We start from the raw sequence: 14,314 nt of genomic DNA, 5'->3' as shown, positions 1-14,314 counted from the left end.
AAGTACTCAGTTTTCTGCCTGGCACAAGGACTTAGAGAACAAACAGTCATCGATCCTAGTTTAAAGACTTAGAAAAGATTTAGAATTGATTGTAGCAGAAGGTTGGATGAAGTTGCTGAACGGGTGGAGTTTACACAAGAAAGACGGTCAACATCTTCCAGAAGAGCACGAGTTGGACATGGTTGAGAGTCGACAGTTCCTTTTATTTATTTTATCCAAAATAAAATATTTTGAATAATAACGATCTTTGCTTCTTAATATGCCATCTTGAATGTAGACAGCTATGTCATCTGTGGAAAGGAATACTTTCTACTGCAAGTAGTTATCTTCCCTCTCCACTGTGAAAACTCCTAATGCTAAAGCAACGTGGTGCTGCCCCCCAGCACCTGCCCTAGTGAGGTGGAAGAGCTTTGCCTCACCAAATACACTCAGTGTTCCACTGTGGCAGATGGGAAGGAGTAAGACTAATTTTCAGATATCAATTTAGACTGCCCTGGTTCAGTCTCCAGATGGCTTAATTGATAGAGGGTCTTGAAATCTGATTATACGCATGGAATGATGAGATCTGAACAGTTTGCAGGAAAAAAGCTTTCTTTTCATCAGATTGGGGAACATGCTGTTAAGAGAGGGTCAGACAGTGAGGGACAAAGAAAGAGGGTCGATTTGTGGATGGAAGGGCTGAAAAAAGGAATACCTAGAGAAGTAATGGACAGACAAGCCACTAGAATCTTAAAAATATTCCTATCCAGTTGGATTAAAGAGAAGCCCAACATCCCCTCTGCACCCTCTTTCCCGATTCGCGCCAGTAAGACCGAGGAGAGAAAAAATGAGCAGCAGGCAAACAATCTCCTCCTCCCCCTGTCAGTGAGCTGGGGGGAGGAGGGTGGCAATATTGAAGGAGGCTCACTGAAAATGAAAAGGGCGGTTTGGTGATTACTTGTGCAATTGGACAAAATGCTCCCTCACCAGTCCCTGCAGAGAGGGTGCTAAAGCTGCCCGGCGAGACAGCAAGTTTGATCCCCGACTCCCTTTCTGCCTGCGAGATAATACCACCAGCAAAAATCCTACTGTACGAGTGCACCAATGGGCGTGGCAGCATCGACATGGAATCCGCACAGTGTTTAAAACATTTTGGTCTAGTACTAATCAAAGTAAGTGGGGATGTAACTGTGTGTGGAGAAATGAATCGGGGGTGTGGAAATGTAAATATTGTGATCGATATGGAGACGAAACCATTTTAGGAGGAGCACTGGGACCGGGAAACACATTGTATTCTGAGCAACCCATAGACTCTGCAATGTGGGAAGGTCCCTTCGCCAATAGGACCTGGGCTTTGCAAGGGCATTACTGGATATGCGGACGGCAGCAGATCAAAGATTGCCACCAAACTGGTCTGGTATATGCTATGTGGGATCCTTTAGGCCCCTATTCTTCCTGTTAGCCTCTGATGAGGGAAACCAGCTAGGAATTAGGGTGTACGATGAGTTGAGGCGTGAGAACAGGAGTATTGATACCAGTCTGACCCGAAACAGTGGTCAAAAATGGAGAAAGGATGAGCGGCCCACTGAGAGAATCAGACGACATTATGGCCCAGCTAGTTGGAACCCCAACGAACTGATAGCGGGAGCCAGAGAACCGATCTATAATCTTAACCGCATAACCCGCTTACAGGCAATATTAGAAATCCTAACCAATCGGAGAGCTGATGCTTTGGACTCGTTAGCTGACCAATGTACCCACATGAGAAATGCCATTTTTCACCTTCGCATGGTTTTGCATTCTCTGTTAGCCGAGGAAGGAGGAGTGTGGAAGGATATCTTCGAAATAAGGGACATGTGAACAATCCAGCCTTTCCAGAGAATCGGAGCTGGGACGTAGCGGAACTGCTGAAATTACAAACAACTTCCGGTGCAGGGGGCATGAACGTCTTACAGGTGCAGGAGAAGAGACAGCCGCCATTCATGACGCCGTTGTAATTTCTCGAAGAAGATGGGTGTGAACATTTGTGACCGTGACTTGAACATGACTCGCAATGTGGCCAGTCAGGTTGGACTATGGGCCGTTAGTTGCGATGAAGCCAATCGTATTTATTGGGTGTGGTCGAGGGTTATAAATGGCACTGGAAACACGGAAATAAAGGTTCACTTGTTAGATCACATTGATCGTGTCAGTGTCCTCACGCAGCTCCCGCACAGGGGGGGGGTGTGTGTGTGGCAAGGTTTTGGTAGGGAGGGGACAGGGGAACCCCGGCGTCACCCCTGGGGTCACCCTAAACCCCCCCTTCCCCCTCCCCCCCCTAAAAAAAAGAAAAAACAAAACGAACCTCACATAGGAAAAAAAAATCTTGAAGTACAATAAAGAATCCCTGCTTAATAAAACTGAGTTGTTGTTGAGTTTTCTCAGATTCAGTTGACAACCCAGAGGCGACAATCTCTGTCCGACTGCAGGAGCCGCTGAGGACAGGGACTCCCTAGGCGCGCCCCGGGACCTTTCCTCGGAGGGACTCCCTGACTCATCTGGCTCGCTGCAGGGGTGGACAAGGACCATCTATGGAAAAAGGTATTCCTTCTGGTCTGCTTCTGTAATTTGCTCAGTGCTCGCACTGTGCGCTGGTCAGCATTGATGTCGACGTGTATTTTCACCACTCGCACTGATATTTAACTACCTGAATTGGAACTTGTATGACATAGATATGATATTGGATCTTAGTCTGCTCAATGCTATAGTTGCTATTGTAGTAATCAGAGTTGCAAGTGTCCTCTTCTGTCTTTTGTGTGAATGGTGTAAAGGAGCTCCTCGTGTGATAGTGTAAAAATTGGTTATCGGTGTTTGAATGCGTGAGTGAGTGAGACGCAGTGTTCTTGTTATCGTTATACGGATGATATTTTGTTAGCCGTACCTTGTTTGCCGCTTTTAGATGAAATAGAAAAGGACACACGGGACAGTAGCGTCAGGGAAACGGCAAGAAGAGCGCGAGACTGCGCGCGAAGACACAAAATCCTTCTGACAGCCCATGGAATACCCCAGTGTTCGTAATCAAAAAGAAATCAGGAAAATGGCGATTGCTACATGACCTACAACAAATTAATGCTGTCATAGCTACAATGGGAGCTCTACAACCGGGCCTACCCTCACTGGCCATGATCCCTGTGAATTGGGGAAATATTATAGTGGATTTAAAACTTTTTTTTTTTTTTTTTACTATCCCATTGGCCTCCCAAGACAATGAAAAATTTGCATTTTCTGTGCCTTCTTGAAATCCTGTGGAACCTTCAAAAAGGTATCAATGGAAGGTTTTACCAAAGGCACGAAAAATTCACCAACAATTTGTCAATGGTTTGTAGCACAAACTTTGTCACCTGTGAGGGAAAAATTCCCAACTAGTTATTGTTACCATTACATGGATGACGTCCTGTTAGCATCAAACAGCAAGGAGCAGTTGAGAGACATGGAGAATTGGACCAGAAACTCATTACAACAAAATGGGTTAGTTATTGCCCCCGAAAAAGACAAAAGGTAGAACCCTGGAAATAGTTGGGAATGACAATTACAAGTAAACAGGTTGTGCCACAGCCTGTGAAACTCAACCTTAAGGTTAAAACACTGTACATCTGTTAACGATGTACAGAAACTGATGGGATCTTTGAATTGGATCAGGCCCTATCTTGGGCTGACAAATTCGCAGTTGCAAACATTATTGGAATTATTAAAAATTCTACTGATCCAGCAGAACCCAGAATATTAAATGAGGAAGCACTAGGTGGAATTCATAAGGTGGAACAATCTAGACATGAGAAATTTGTCTCTCGAATAGACTTGGCTCGATTGGTACAATTCTTTGTACTAATTGACACAACTGTACCATTTGGTGCTTTGGTGCAGTGGAATCCTGAGTGGGATGACCCGTTACATATTTTAGAATGGATGTTTTTATCATTCCGGCCGCAAAAAACTGCTCCTGGATGGTTTGAACTCACTGCTGATGTGATCATAAAAGCCAGAAAACGATGTCTAGAACTAACAGGTCATGATCCAGCTACTATTGTTTTTCCTGTTCTAAACTGGTATTTTGAATGGTGTCTGGCAAATACTTATGAGCTACAAGCGGCCATGGCGAGTTTTCAAGGGCAAATATCGTACCATCTACCATCACACCCGCTACTGAAATTTGCTCGAGAAATACAATTTGGTCAGAAAAACTTCAGCCAGCCAGAACCTGTTAAAGGCCCCACTGTCTATACAGATGGTTCAGGAAAATCAGGTAAAGCAGCAGCAGTATGGTATGAAAACAACAACTGGAACAACACAGTAGTATATCAAAAAGGTTCTCCACAAGTAGTAGAGCTGCGTGCCATGGCTGTTGGTTTTTCTATTTTTACTTCTCCTGTAAATATTGTCACTGACTCAGCATATGTAGCCAATGGGGTTAATACATTGGATAAAGTGGTCTTGACTATGTCAGACAATCAAATCTTATTTGAGGTGCTTTGGAACTCTGGAAGAGCATTCAACAATGAAAAGAACCTTCTTTTGTTATGCATGTTCGTACTCATACCACTTGACCCGGATTTTGTGCAGAAGGTAATTCAAGAGTGATGCTCTTGTTTCTGCTATGGCTCTAACTACTGTTCCTAACACGAAGCAACAAGCTCTATTATCACATCAATTTTTTCATCGAGGTTTTCGAGCTTTACGACGGCCGTTTGGTCTGTCCCGTACTGAGGCTCGTTCTGTTGTAGCTGCCTGCCCTGATTGCCACGGCACTCACACCCCAGTGTGTTTTGGTAGTAATCCCAGAGCTATGCAGTCCTTGCAGATTTGGCAAGCTGATGTTACTCGTATTAACGAGTTTGGCCGACAGAAGTATGTTCATGTTTCTATTGATACTTCTTCTCACGCTTTGGTAGCAACAGCACATAACGGAGAAACCGGAAAAGATGTGATTCGACATTTACAAAGGGCTCTTTCTATGCTTGGGGTGCCACGCCAAATTAAAAGGGACAATGGCCCAGCATATGCTTCACGGAAAGATCAAACATTGTTTAGTTTATGGAGTGTTACTCATGTTACAGGCATTCCCCATTCCCCAACAGGACAAGCCGTCGTTGAGCGTACACATGGCACATTGAAGCGTCAGCTTCAAAAAACAAAAAGGGGGAATGATTGGGGAACCGCCTCAGGCATGTATAGATAAAGCAGTTTATGTTCTTGACATCCTTCATTATGGGGACAGTTCTCTACCTCCTCTTTTTCTACATTTTTCTTCTCCTTTTTCAAAACAGGATTTGCAAAAGGGTGTCAAAGTGCAGATTAAAGATTTAGTTACTGGCCAGTGGAGTGGACCGTGTGAGCTGATCACCTGGGGCAGGGGTTATGCTTGCATCTCTACAGATGCCGGCCCTCGCTGGGTTCTTGCTGGGTGTGTTCGGCCTGTGCTGGAACCTGCATCAGGGTGAAGAATGGGTAGTTCCACAACCCAAGCAGTACGTCCGGGTAACTTTAGCAAACGTGATGTATCAAGAAGCTTTGTGCCTTTCTACTGCGAACCCTGAAAATCCATTCTCCACGTGTTTGCTTGGGTTGCCATTAGACATCTGACCATTCAGAACTTATTTTCAAGAGCCTACAGCAGCTAGAAGAAGAGATGAAGCGTTTGACAGAGGATGATGGCTTAGATTGACTGAAAAGGAGGTTTAAAGGGTGGGGGCTGTCTGGGTAGTTAATATCTCTGATTGAAACGGTGAGGGCAGTCATCTTGGTAATTGGGACCGTGCTTTGGATGTTGCCTTGTCTTGTCAGTCTTCTGCAAAGGGCCCTGCACAAGACTGTTCATGCCACATTTCTTGCACAAAAACAAAAAAGGGGAATTGTCGGGGATAGCCTGACTGAGGAAGATGCAATTGGCCTCGACAGCATCCCAGTATACCCGTGAGAAGATGAAAGAAGTGGATGAAGAATGTTGTAAACAGGGTTGAGGGGGTGATAAGAGACTGAGCAAGAAGAGACTAAACAAGTGAATACCACAGAGCAGAAATTTGGCAAGAGAATGAAGTGGGAAATAGAGTAGGAGCTCCAGCCAGTCAGTGTGTGAATAGAGGTGAATGGACAGAGGTACTGAGCGAATCATTTTAGCAGCCTTAGTGCATGAACGGGTGGACAGATAAGAAAGGTTATAAAAGGGTATGTTTTTTCTGCTGCGCCATCTCGGCCATCTTGGCTTTTGTAACTTAATAAAGGCTGCCTTTTTTTACCTATATTTTTGTCGGTGTCGGTCCCTACCGCGACAATACACAACCTCACGTGCGCGTGCGCGCACACACACTACACGGCTGTGCCATGCTTTGGTTACGCACACAGACCCCGCGGTGCATGTTGGTGACCAGCTCTGCTGAGAACTACTCACAGGGACCCTTCCTCATACGGAGAGGCCGGCTGTCTCTTGTCTGCAGCTGGGGGCAGCTCACAGCCGGATCCCCTTCGTGTCCTTCTCCAGCCGCTTTTCCTTTTGCCCATCTCTTCAGCTTCAGCCTGAGCTGGATGCAGCTGTGGGGCAGGGCGGCAGAGAGGGACCCAGCAGCGATGGCCTCTGGGATGGGGGAGCAGGGGGAGCACGAGGGGCCCGGGCAGGCAGAGAGGAGGCTAAAGAGGATGGGGACGAGGAGCCAGAGTGAGGAAGAGGAAGAGAAGCAGCACAAGAGGCTGCAGGGCAGAAAGGGAACAGCTGGAAACCAGGGAGCCAGAGCCTGAGAGAAAGGGAGAAAGACGCAAAATACCGGCTGTGGGCACTGCTGCCATTGCTTGAGCACTGCCCAGGAACTGCACGGCCAGGAGCCTCAAAATAAGGGCGGCCTGTGAAAGCCCTGCCCCGGGCCCGGTCCTGCACCCCGATGGTGGTGGTGAATGTCGCACGGCAGGGTGGCCAGGGCCGGGGGGAGAAAACCCGTTGGGGGGTGGAATTGCCCAGCTGCTTTTTCTTTGCTGGTTGCTTTCGTGTTTTTTAAAAAATAGCATTTAAGCTCTGAATACAACCAGCAAGTAGAAAGGAACCAGGCGTACCAGGCTGGGCACATTTAAAGCCCAAACCCGTTCAACAGCCGCGCAAGCCACGACGGCCTCCCCCTGCAAACACTCCACCGCCCGCCTGCAGGGAGAGGCAGCCGCCCTTTTTCTTGAGCCTTCTGCAGGTTCGGCACCACCCAGTACACTCATGCAAGGACGGACTCTGCCTACCAACCAATATGGTTTCAAGCAAAAGCCGTTTATTGAACGTTCGGCTGTGTCTTCTATTCTGTTTTATTTCCGTACACGTGATCGCGCATTCTGCCAAAAGGACATGTACGCCTTGTCTTGTAGTTGACACTTCCTCAGGACTGGCTTATCTTGCAGCTGCAGCTCTTCTTGTTCCTGTCTGCTCTCTCACGGGGAGACTAGAATCATCTCAAGGTCCAAGTCGTCCTGTTCAGGGGCCTCAGGCAGCTGAGATCCCCCACAATGGACAAAGAGTCGAATACGGTGCCTAACAGGTTACAGGCATGGCCACGCAAACACAAGTCCTTTGTTAAAGTCGGCTTGTTCCTGAAAACGCGTGTCCAGGGAAAGATGAGAATCAAATGCTTTTGTGTTCTGAAATCAGTCTCAACCGTGTAAATACTGCCCAGGCAAGCTGGGAAAGTTAGATCCGGACAGGCTGAAGTCCCAGGAAATTGTCACATCTTTTCCCAGGACTCTTACCTTCACAGGTTGGTGCTTTATTGTTGTGGTGGGTTGACCCTGGCCAAAATGCCAAGTGCCCACCCAAGCCGCTCTATCACTCCCCCTCCTTAACTGGACAGGAGAGAGGAGAGAAAAAAAATAACAACAGACTTGTGGAGTTGAGATAAGGACAGGGAGATCACTCAGCATTTACCATCACGGGAAAACACACTCAATTGAAATGAAATGTGATTTATTACCAATTAACTCAGAGAGGAGTAATGAGAAATAAAACCAAAACTTAAAACACCTTCCCCCCACTCCTCCCTTCTTTCCCGGGCTTAACGTGGATCCCAATTTTCCTCCCTCCTCCGCCCCATCGGCACAGGGGGAAAACAGGGAATGGGGTTCCTTCATGAACTGCTCCAGCGTGGGTCTCCTCCATGGGGTGCAGTCCTTCAGGAAACGACTGCTCCAGCGTGAGCCCCCCTCACGGGGTCACCAGCAGCAAACCTGCTCCAGCGTGGCCTTGTCTCTCCCCACGGGCCACAGGTCCTGCCAGGAGCCTGCTCCGGTGCAGGCTTTCCACGGATTCACAGCTTCCTTCATGGATCCACCTACTCCAGCGTGGGGGACCTCCCCGGAGTGTAGACAGTCATCTGCTCCACCGCCCATGGGCTGCAGGGAGACAGCCTGCCTCACCGTGGTCTTCACCACAGGCCGCAGGGGGATCGCTGCTCCGGCGCCTGCAGCATCTCCTGCCCCTCCTTCTTCACTGACCTGGGTGTCTGCAGGATGTTTCTGTCCCATATTCTCACTCCACTCACTCGCTGCAATTACTGCTGCGCAACAACTTTTTCACTCTCTTAAACACGATATCACAGAGGCAAAAAACGGTGTCGAGGATGGGCTCGGCCTTGGCCAGCGGCGGGTCCGTCTTAAAGCTGGCTGGCATTGGCTATATTTGACATAGGGGAGACTTCTAGCGGCTTCATACAGAAGCCACCCCTGTAACCCCCCCGCTACCAAAACCTTGCCACGCAGACCCGTTACAGCTTGGTATCCACAGCTGCGTTTTCAGTCTCCAAAGCCTCAGTGTCAGGCTCCAAAGCCTCATTTCTAACTTTGGAGGTTAACGCTTTCAAGGTGCAAGGACACATTTGCAGGGCCCTCAGCGTCATTTTGAAGCCCCAAAGTCTCCTTTGGAAGCTCCAAAGCCTCCTATCTAGAGCCCAAAGCACACAATGGTGACCACAGCCTCATTCTTACTTTCCAGTTTGAGTTTGTTAATTTGAACCCTGGGAGGGTCCAAAGCCCTCTTTCAGGGCTCAAAGCCTGAGTTTCCGGTCCCAAACCCTCCGTTTTAAGGTCCATAATGTCAGGTTTAAAGGAGGGTTTGGGCCCTGAAAAGGAGAGTGTGGGCACTGAAATTGGGATTTGCACCCTAAAAAAGAGGGTTTGGGCCCTAAAATGAGGGTTTGGACCCTGAAGTGTGGATTTGGACCCTAAAAAGAAGGGTTTGGTTCCTAAAAAAATAGGTTTTCGGCACTGAAATGGGGATTTGGACCCTAAAGATGAGGGTTTGGGCCCTAAAAAGAAGCATTTGTCCCCTGAAATGGGGATTTGGACCCTAAAAAGTAGGGTTCGGGCACTGAAAAGGGGATTTGGACCCTAAAAAGGAGCGTTTGGACCCTAGAAAGAAGGGTTTGGAGCAGGAATTGGGGGTTTGGACCTAAGAAAAGGACTACTTGGCCCCTAAAAAGGAGGGTTTGGGCCCTGAACTGAGGATTTGCACCCTAAAAAGGAGGCTTTGGGCCCTAAAAAGGATGCTTTGGGCCACAAAAGAGTAGATTTGGGCCCTGAATTAGGCATTTGGACAGTTACATGTCATTCCAATCAGGGCTGTACTGTTTTACTATAAACTTGAGATTTTGAGTAACGCCTACCGGGTCACTGCGATATTTTCAGGCAGCATCTTTCCATTGCTTCAGATCGTTACAAGAGAATGGTATTTTGACTCTTCCTGTTTCTCCATCCGGTCCAACTGCGTCCCAGAGAGGAGCTTGGAAAACTTTCGGTTGTCTGCCTTCCCCGGGTTCGGGAAGGTATCTGGCTATCTGGTGGGGAGGAGGGAGGATGTGGAGGGGTACGGACCCTTTCTAAGTCCTCATCTCGCCCTTGTGGCTGCTGAGGGGGCCTAAAGAGTTCACTCAGATCTTGTTCTGACCCGGAGTTAGTTTGACTTTTCTCTGTACACCTTTGGCCAATGCGACAAGCCAAGCAGCATCTTTTTAGTTTCTTTTTGTTCTTCTTTTTGTTTTCTGTTTGAATGTGAGGACCATGGGGTCTCGTGGGGGTACTAATCCGCAGTCCCTTTGCCACTCAGGATTGTCCTGGAGAACAAAGAACATATCAGCATATGTTACTTCATCCCATTTCCCTTCTCTCCTCAGAAACAACAGTAACTGTAAGAGCGTGTTGTAGTCTAACGTGCCGCCTTCCTTAGGCCCTTTTGCCCCATCTTCCAGCTTATAAAGCGGCCACCATTGTTTGCAATACTTCATTAACTTTCTCTTATTTTCTGTGCCCCCTTGTCCTGCTCTATCTTTCCAATGCGTCAGAACACATCCTAAAGGGGATTTTTCATAAGGTTTACTCTTTCCTCCCCCCATCTTTTGGTTTTCAAACCTGAACCCTTCCTTATCTTTTTCCTTCTCGGCACAACTCTACTTTCCACGTACCAACTTTACTACTTATCAATATCCACGTATTACACGGACGTATCAAGGATGGGCACGGCACTGCTTATTCAAGGCAATAATTACATGGCAATTCTTGTTGTTTGGTTTTGGGGTTTCTAAATTAATCTGGCGAACACCACCCCAGAAGCTCAGAGCTGTGTCCCCCCTCCAGCATCGTGTCCAGCCTCAATCATGTGGCTGTGGTGCTGCTTGTTTTTTTCAAAACACAGCCACTTGAAGTTTTTTGGTTTCTTTTTTTTTGCAACAACTATCTTTTTAGGTACTGCCAAATTTATACAATCAATTTTATTTAAAAAACCAAACCAACCCAAAAGCTGGCTGACCACTGCTCTGAGTTGAGCTCAGAAATGAGTTCTCCTAAAGCCTGTGTGCAGCGAGGCAGGAACATCCCTGGCTCACCACGAACCCCTTCAATGCCAGCCTGGCCAAGATTGCATTTTTGGGGTGCAGCAGCTCCGCAGGCTGATGGGAGCTCACCTGTCCCGCTGCCAGCACGGGTCTGCTCTGGGGTTCCCCTCAGGGATTCTCACCCTCCTGCTCACCCAAGAAGTCCCACCAGCTTTGTCCCATCCCTGCCCCCGGCCATGTGTCCTTGCATGCCTGCCTGGGGGAGCCAGGGCTGTCCCCACGTGCATGGCCACACATCCCCGCACTGCTTCCAGGGGGATGTTCTCCTTAAACTTCAAAAGATGGGAGGAGACGCTTATCAGTAGACCTAGCCACCGCCGGTATAATTGAGTTTGGCTGCATGATGGCTAGCTCCTTACCACACACAGCACCACGCACCCTTTCCCACGCTCACTTCTCAGCCACAGTCACTGCACTCCATTTCTGTCCTACCACCATCTACCTAGAAAGCTAAAATCCTCCCAAGAGGGAGCTGATCTTGATTGTACTGATCTTACTTGACCGCTGCTGTTGCAGGAACACAACCAATCCTAAAGAAACGGCATTTCCCAGAACACAGGTTTCTTCCTTTTTTCTTTGGCTCCGTGCTCCCAGATCAGCAGCTTAATCATCGATGGCAAGAGCACAGGAAGAAGCTCAGCAATGTTCTTGGAGAACCTGTTCACCCTAGTCACACAAGCCTCAAAACCTTCTCAAAACAGACCCTGGAACATCATCACCTGGCTGCCAATACGAAGAAAGTCTCCAGCCGTAACAACGGCTGCAGCAAGAGGGGAAGACAAAGGCCAGCCCTCCCCTCCACAGCGGGGGCAGCAGTCTCGGTGGCTGGTCCCACGTGAGGTACACTTCTGTGTTTCTTTTCTGTTCGTTAGCTCAATGAGTTTTGTTGCTGAGCACTGTAAAAGCACCGCCTTGACCAGAGGTTCGTCAGTCTGATACTGTTGAGTGGGTGCAGCCAAGGACAACACTGATGCTCTGCATGGCCAGAAAGAGTCAAATAAAAACCTTCCCCTGTACCTTCTCCTACAACTCACTGATATCAACCTTTCCATGAGAAAAATTCCACTGATCCAACTACCATTAGGTTGGTTATACCGACACAGCTAAAGCAACAGCAATTTCCACCAAACTTCTCTCTGGTTTTGCCCAAAGGTAAGCAGAGAAGCTTAGTCTTACACGGCAGCTCCAGACCAGGACGCACAGTTGCATTTTTGACCATCGGAGGGGAGTGACGTCCATCGTCCATGTCCTGCTCTGTACATTGAGCCTCTCCATGGATCACTGCTAGTCCCAGCCGTAGTCTCTCAGCGTAAGACTGAGCCCTGCAGGACAACCGCAGCATGTCAGGAAGATGTTGGGCCGATGCAACTTCACAGCCCAGTGCAGCAGGCCTCTCCCAGACCCAAGAGGACAAGCAAAGGCTGCACCTCTGTGGCTGTTCCCCCGCAAGAAACTTCACCACAAGCGACTTTTCATTCCTCCTGAGTATCCCAAAGCCCACTCTACCCCTCGGCTCCACCACAGGGCTCTCCTGGCATTCCTCCACATGTTAAATGCTTTCTGAGACAGTCAGCCACTGCTGAAACTCAGGCAGCAAGGCTGATCCTGGCCCCAGGTGAACCACCTAGCCCTGCAGCAGCAGAGACCTCCGGAGTTTACTCCCACAGGGTTGGAACTGCACAGTTCAGCTGCCCATCTGCACCACTACAGACTCCCCCCCTGTTTCCAGACACAGAGGACTTACAGACTAGATGGCTGATCCATTTGCCACCCTCCCATATTTTTCCTGGTGCATTTCCCATCAGCTCAGATCTTTTCCAAGTTACTTTTAACCATCTAGGAAAGCATCCATTTACCTTTTAGCTGCACCAGGAGATTTGGCTACAATAACTGCATTTCTGGAATCGGGATGTGATAAAAAGTTCTGTAAGTAAAGACCTTCTTGCCAGCAAGTAGCTGATTTGATACGTGCCTGAACCATCGCACCCACTCTCCTTCCCCAGACCCAAATCTTCGTTCTGTGGCAACACAGCGAGGGGAAGGAAGGGGAAGGTGTGGTGATGGGCTCTGGGGGGCAGAGGTATCAAACCCTGGCTCTCGCCAGCATGCACAGCCCCACTGCCAGCGCAGAGAAGGCCTTGGCCTTGCACTCAAAACGGGCAAAGGTGGGAACATTCACTGTATTTAACCTGCCCTACACGGACCAGCGGCAGCTACTGCTGTCTGCAGAGGAAGGTCTGAACCCAGGGCCCACCTCCCCATAGCGGGAAGCCTTGCTCGCACTGTGTGGCCGTAAATCATCAGTCTTTTGCACACGGCAAATAAAACCTCCGTGCCCTGCCCCCAGCCCTGCTGTGCTCAGCATTCCTACACTCAGCCCAAGACAAAGCCTATCAATAATTCAGAGCAGTCAGACATCCACCCCGGAACAAAGGGTGAGAGGAGACAGTTTAACGGGACTTAAAAGGTGATTACATGCAGGAGCACAAACAGCATCTCTCAAATGGCACTAACTCTACAGAGGGCGAGCTCATCTTCTGCTTATCATCAAGAGTTCACTTGCTTTCCAGGCACAATCGTACAATAGAACATTTTCCCACAGAAACATGCAATAGGTACCTCCTAAGAAAGAATTAATTCTCAGAACGATTGACCTAGCCTGACAACACAACCTCCACATAAGCAGAGGCCCAATGCTGCTGTCACGTTAAGACAAGTTGATATATAGAGTACTAAAGGAACCTCACTTCTTCCTGTATATACTGAAGCAAGAAAGGGGATGCTTTCAGGTTGTCGACTGGGCAGCTAGAGAAGCCTTGAATTTCCTTTTGATGAAGGTCCATAGTGATCATGTGTGTTAAACCTAAAGAAAAAGAAAGAAAAAACCCCCACAACTCCTTGACACAACTCCCACATGGCTGGAGTTCCTCAAATATCTCCATTTTCCAGACTGTTTTAGCTATTACTCCGACTATTGTGCCATGTGATAGAGGAAGCATAAAGAGATTAACAAAAAAAAGTTCCAAAGACACAAGGAGAAACAGGCATGCGACAAGTCACAGCACTAGGCTGACACTGCACTTCAATATGACACTTCTAGGCCGCTTCCCCAGGGGCAAGTTGCAAACAATTAAAATTAAACCAAAGAAACTTAATTCCCCCAAGTGGCTCAAGGGCTCAGCAGCAGGTCCCCACATCAAACAGAAGAAGAGCAGAAGGAGAGAAGCCCTCTGGGACGCCCAGCAGCGCCCAAGCCTGCCACGCTGCTGCTCCCTGTGACACTCACCTGCCTTGGCGAGCATTGAGGCCAGCAGCTTGCAGACTATAGAGCCTCTCTTCCTCATTTTGCTCTGTTTGCTGTAGGGGAAGTAGGGGATGACCCCAATGATGTTCCTGGCACAGGAAGTCTTCAGTGCATACGCCATTATCAGCAGCTCCATGACAGCGATATT

General features: G+C 48.3%; 1 protein-coding gene across 1 annotated transcript; it reads right to left on the bottom strand.

The window, feature by feature from the left end:
* Positions 1-514: 514 nt before the first annotated feature.
* Positions 515-14,314, bottom strand: LOC147412849 (phosphoribosyl pyrophosphate synthase-associated protein 1-like). The gene is made up of 7 exons (XM_086480955.1): positions 14,149-14,314; positions 13,608-13,725; positions 12,719-12,772; positions 12,039-12,184; positions 11,582-11,622; positions 10,997-11,134; positions 515-616 (listed from the first exon to the last, which is right to left on the bottom strand). The coding sequence occupies exons 1-7, from the start codon at positions 14,300-14,302 to the stop codon at positions 515-517; spliced, it is 753 nt and encodes a 250-aa protein (XP_086337081.1). The 5' UTR covers positions 14,303-14,314.

The sequence above is a fragment of the Leptosomus discolor genome, unplaced genomic scaffold (genome assembly GCF_034619465.1).
Source record: "Leptosomus discolor isolate bLepDis1 unplaced genomic scaffold, bLepDis1.hap2 HAP2_SCAFFOLD_29, whole genome shotgun sequence".
NCBI lineage: Eukaryota > Metazoa > Chordata > Aves > Leptosomiformes > Leptosomidae > Leptosomus > Leptosomus discolor.
The sequence above is the reverse complement of the archived record's forward strand: the minus strand, read 5'-3'. Positions and strand labels throughout refer to the sequence as shown.

Coding starts and splice junctions, on each gene's coding strand:
- LOC147412849 (XM_086480955.1), bottom strand. CDS start 14,302: ATGGAGCTGCTGATAATGGCGTATGCACTGAAGACTTCCTGTGCCAGG. Junction 13,726..14,148: donor CTCAATGCTCGCCAAGGCAG/GTGAGTGTCACA, acceptor CTTTTTCTTTAG/GTTTAACACACATGATCACT. Junction 12,185..12,718: donor TCTCCTGGTGCAGCTAAAAG/GTAAATGGATGC, acceptor GTTGTCCTGCAG/GGCTCAGTCTTACGCTGAGA.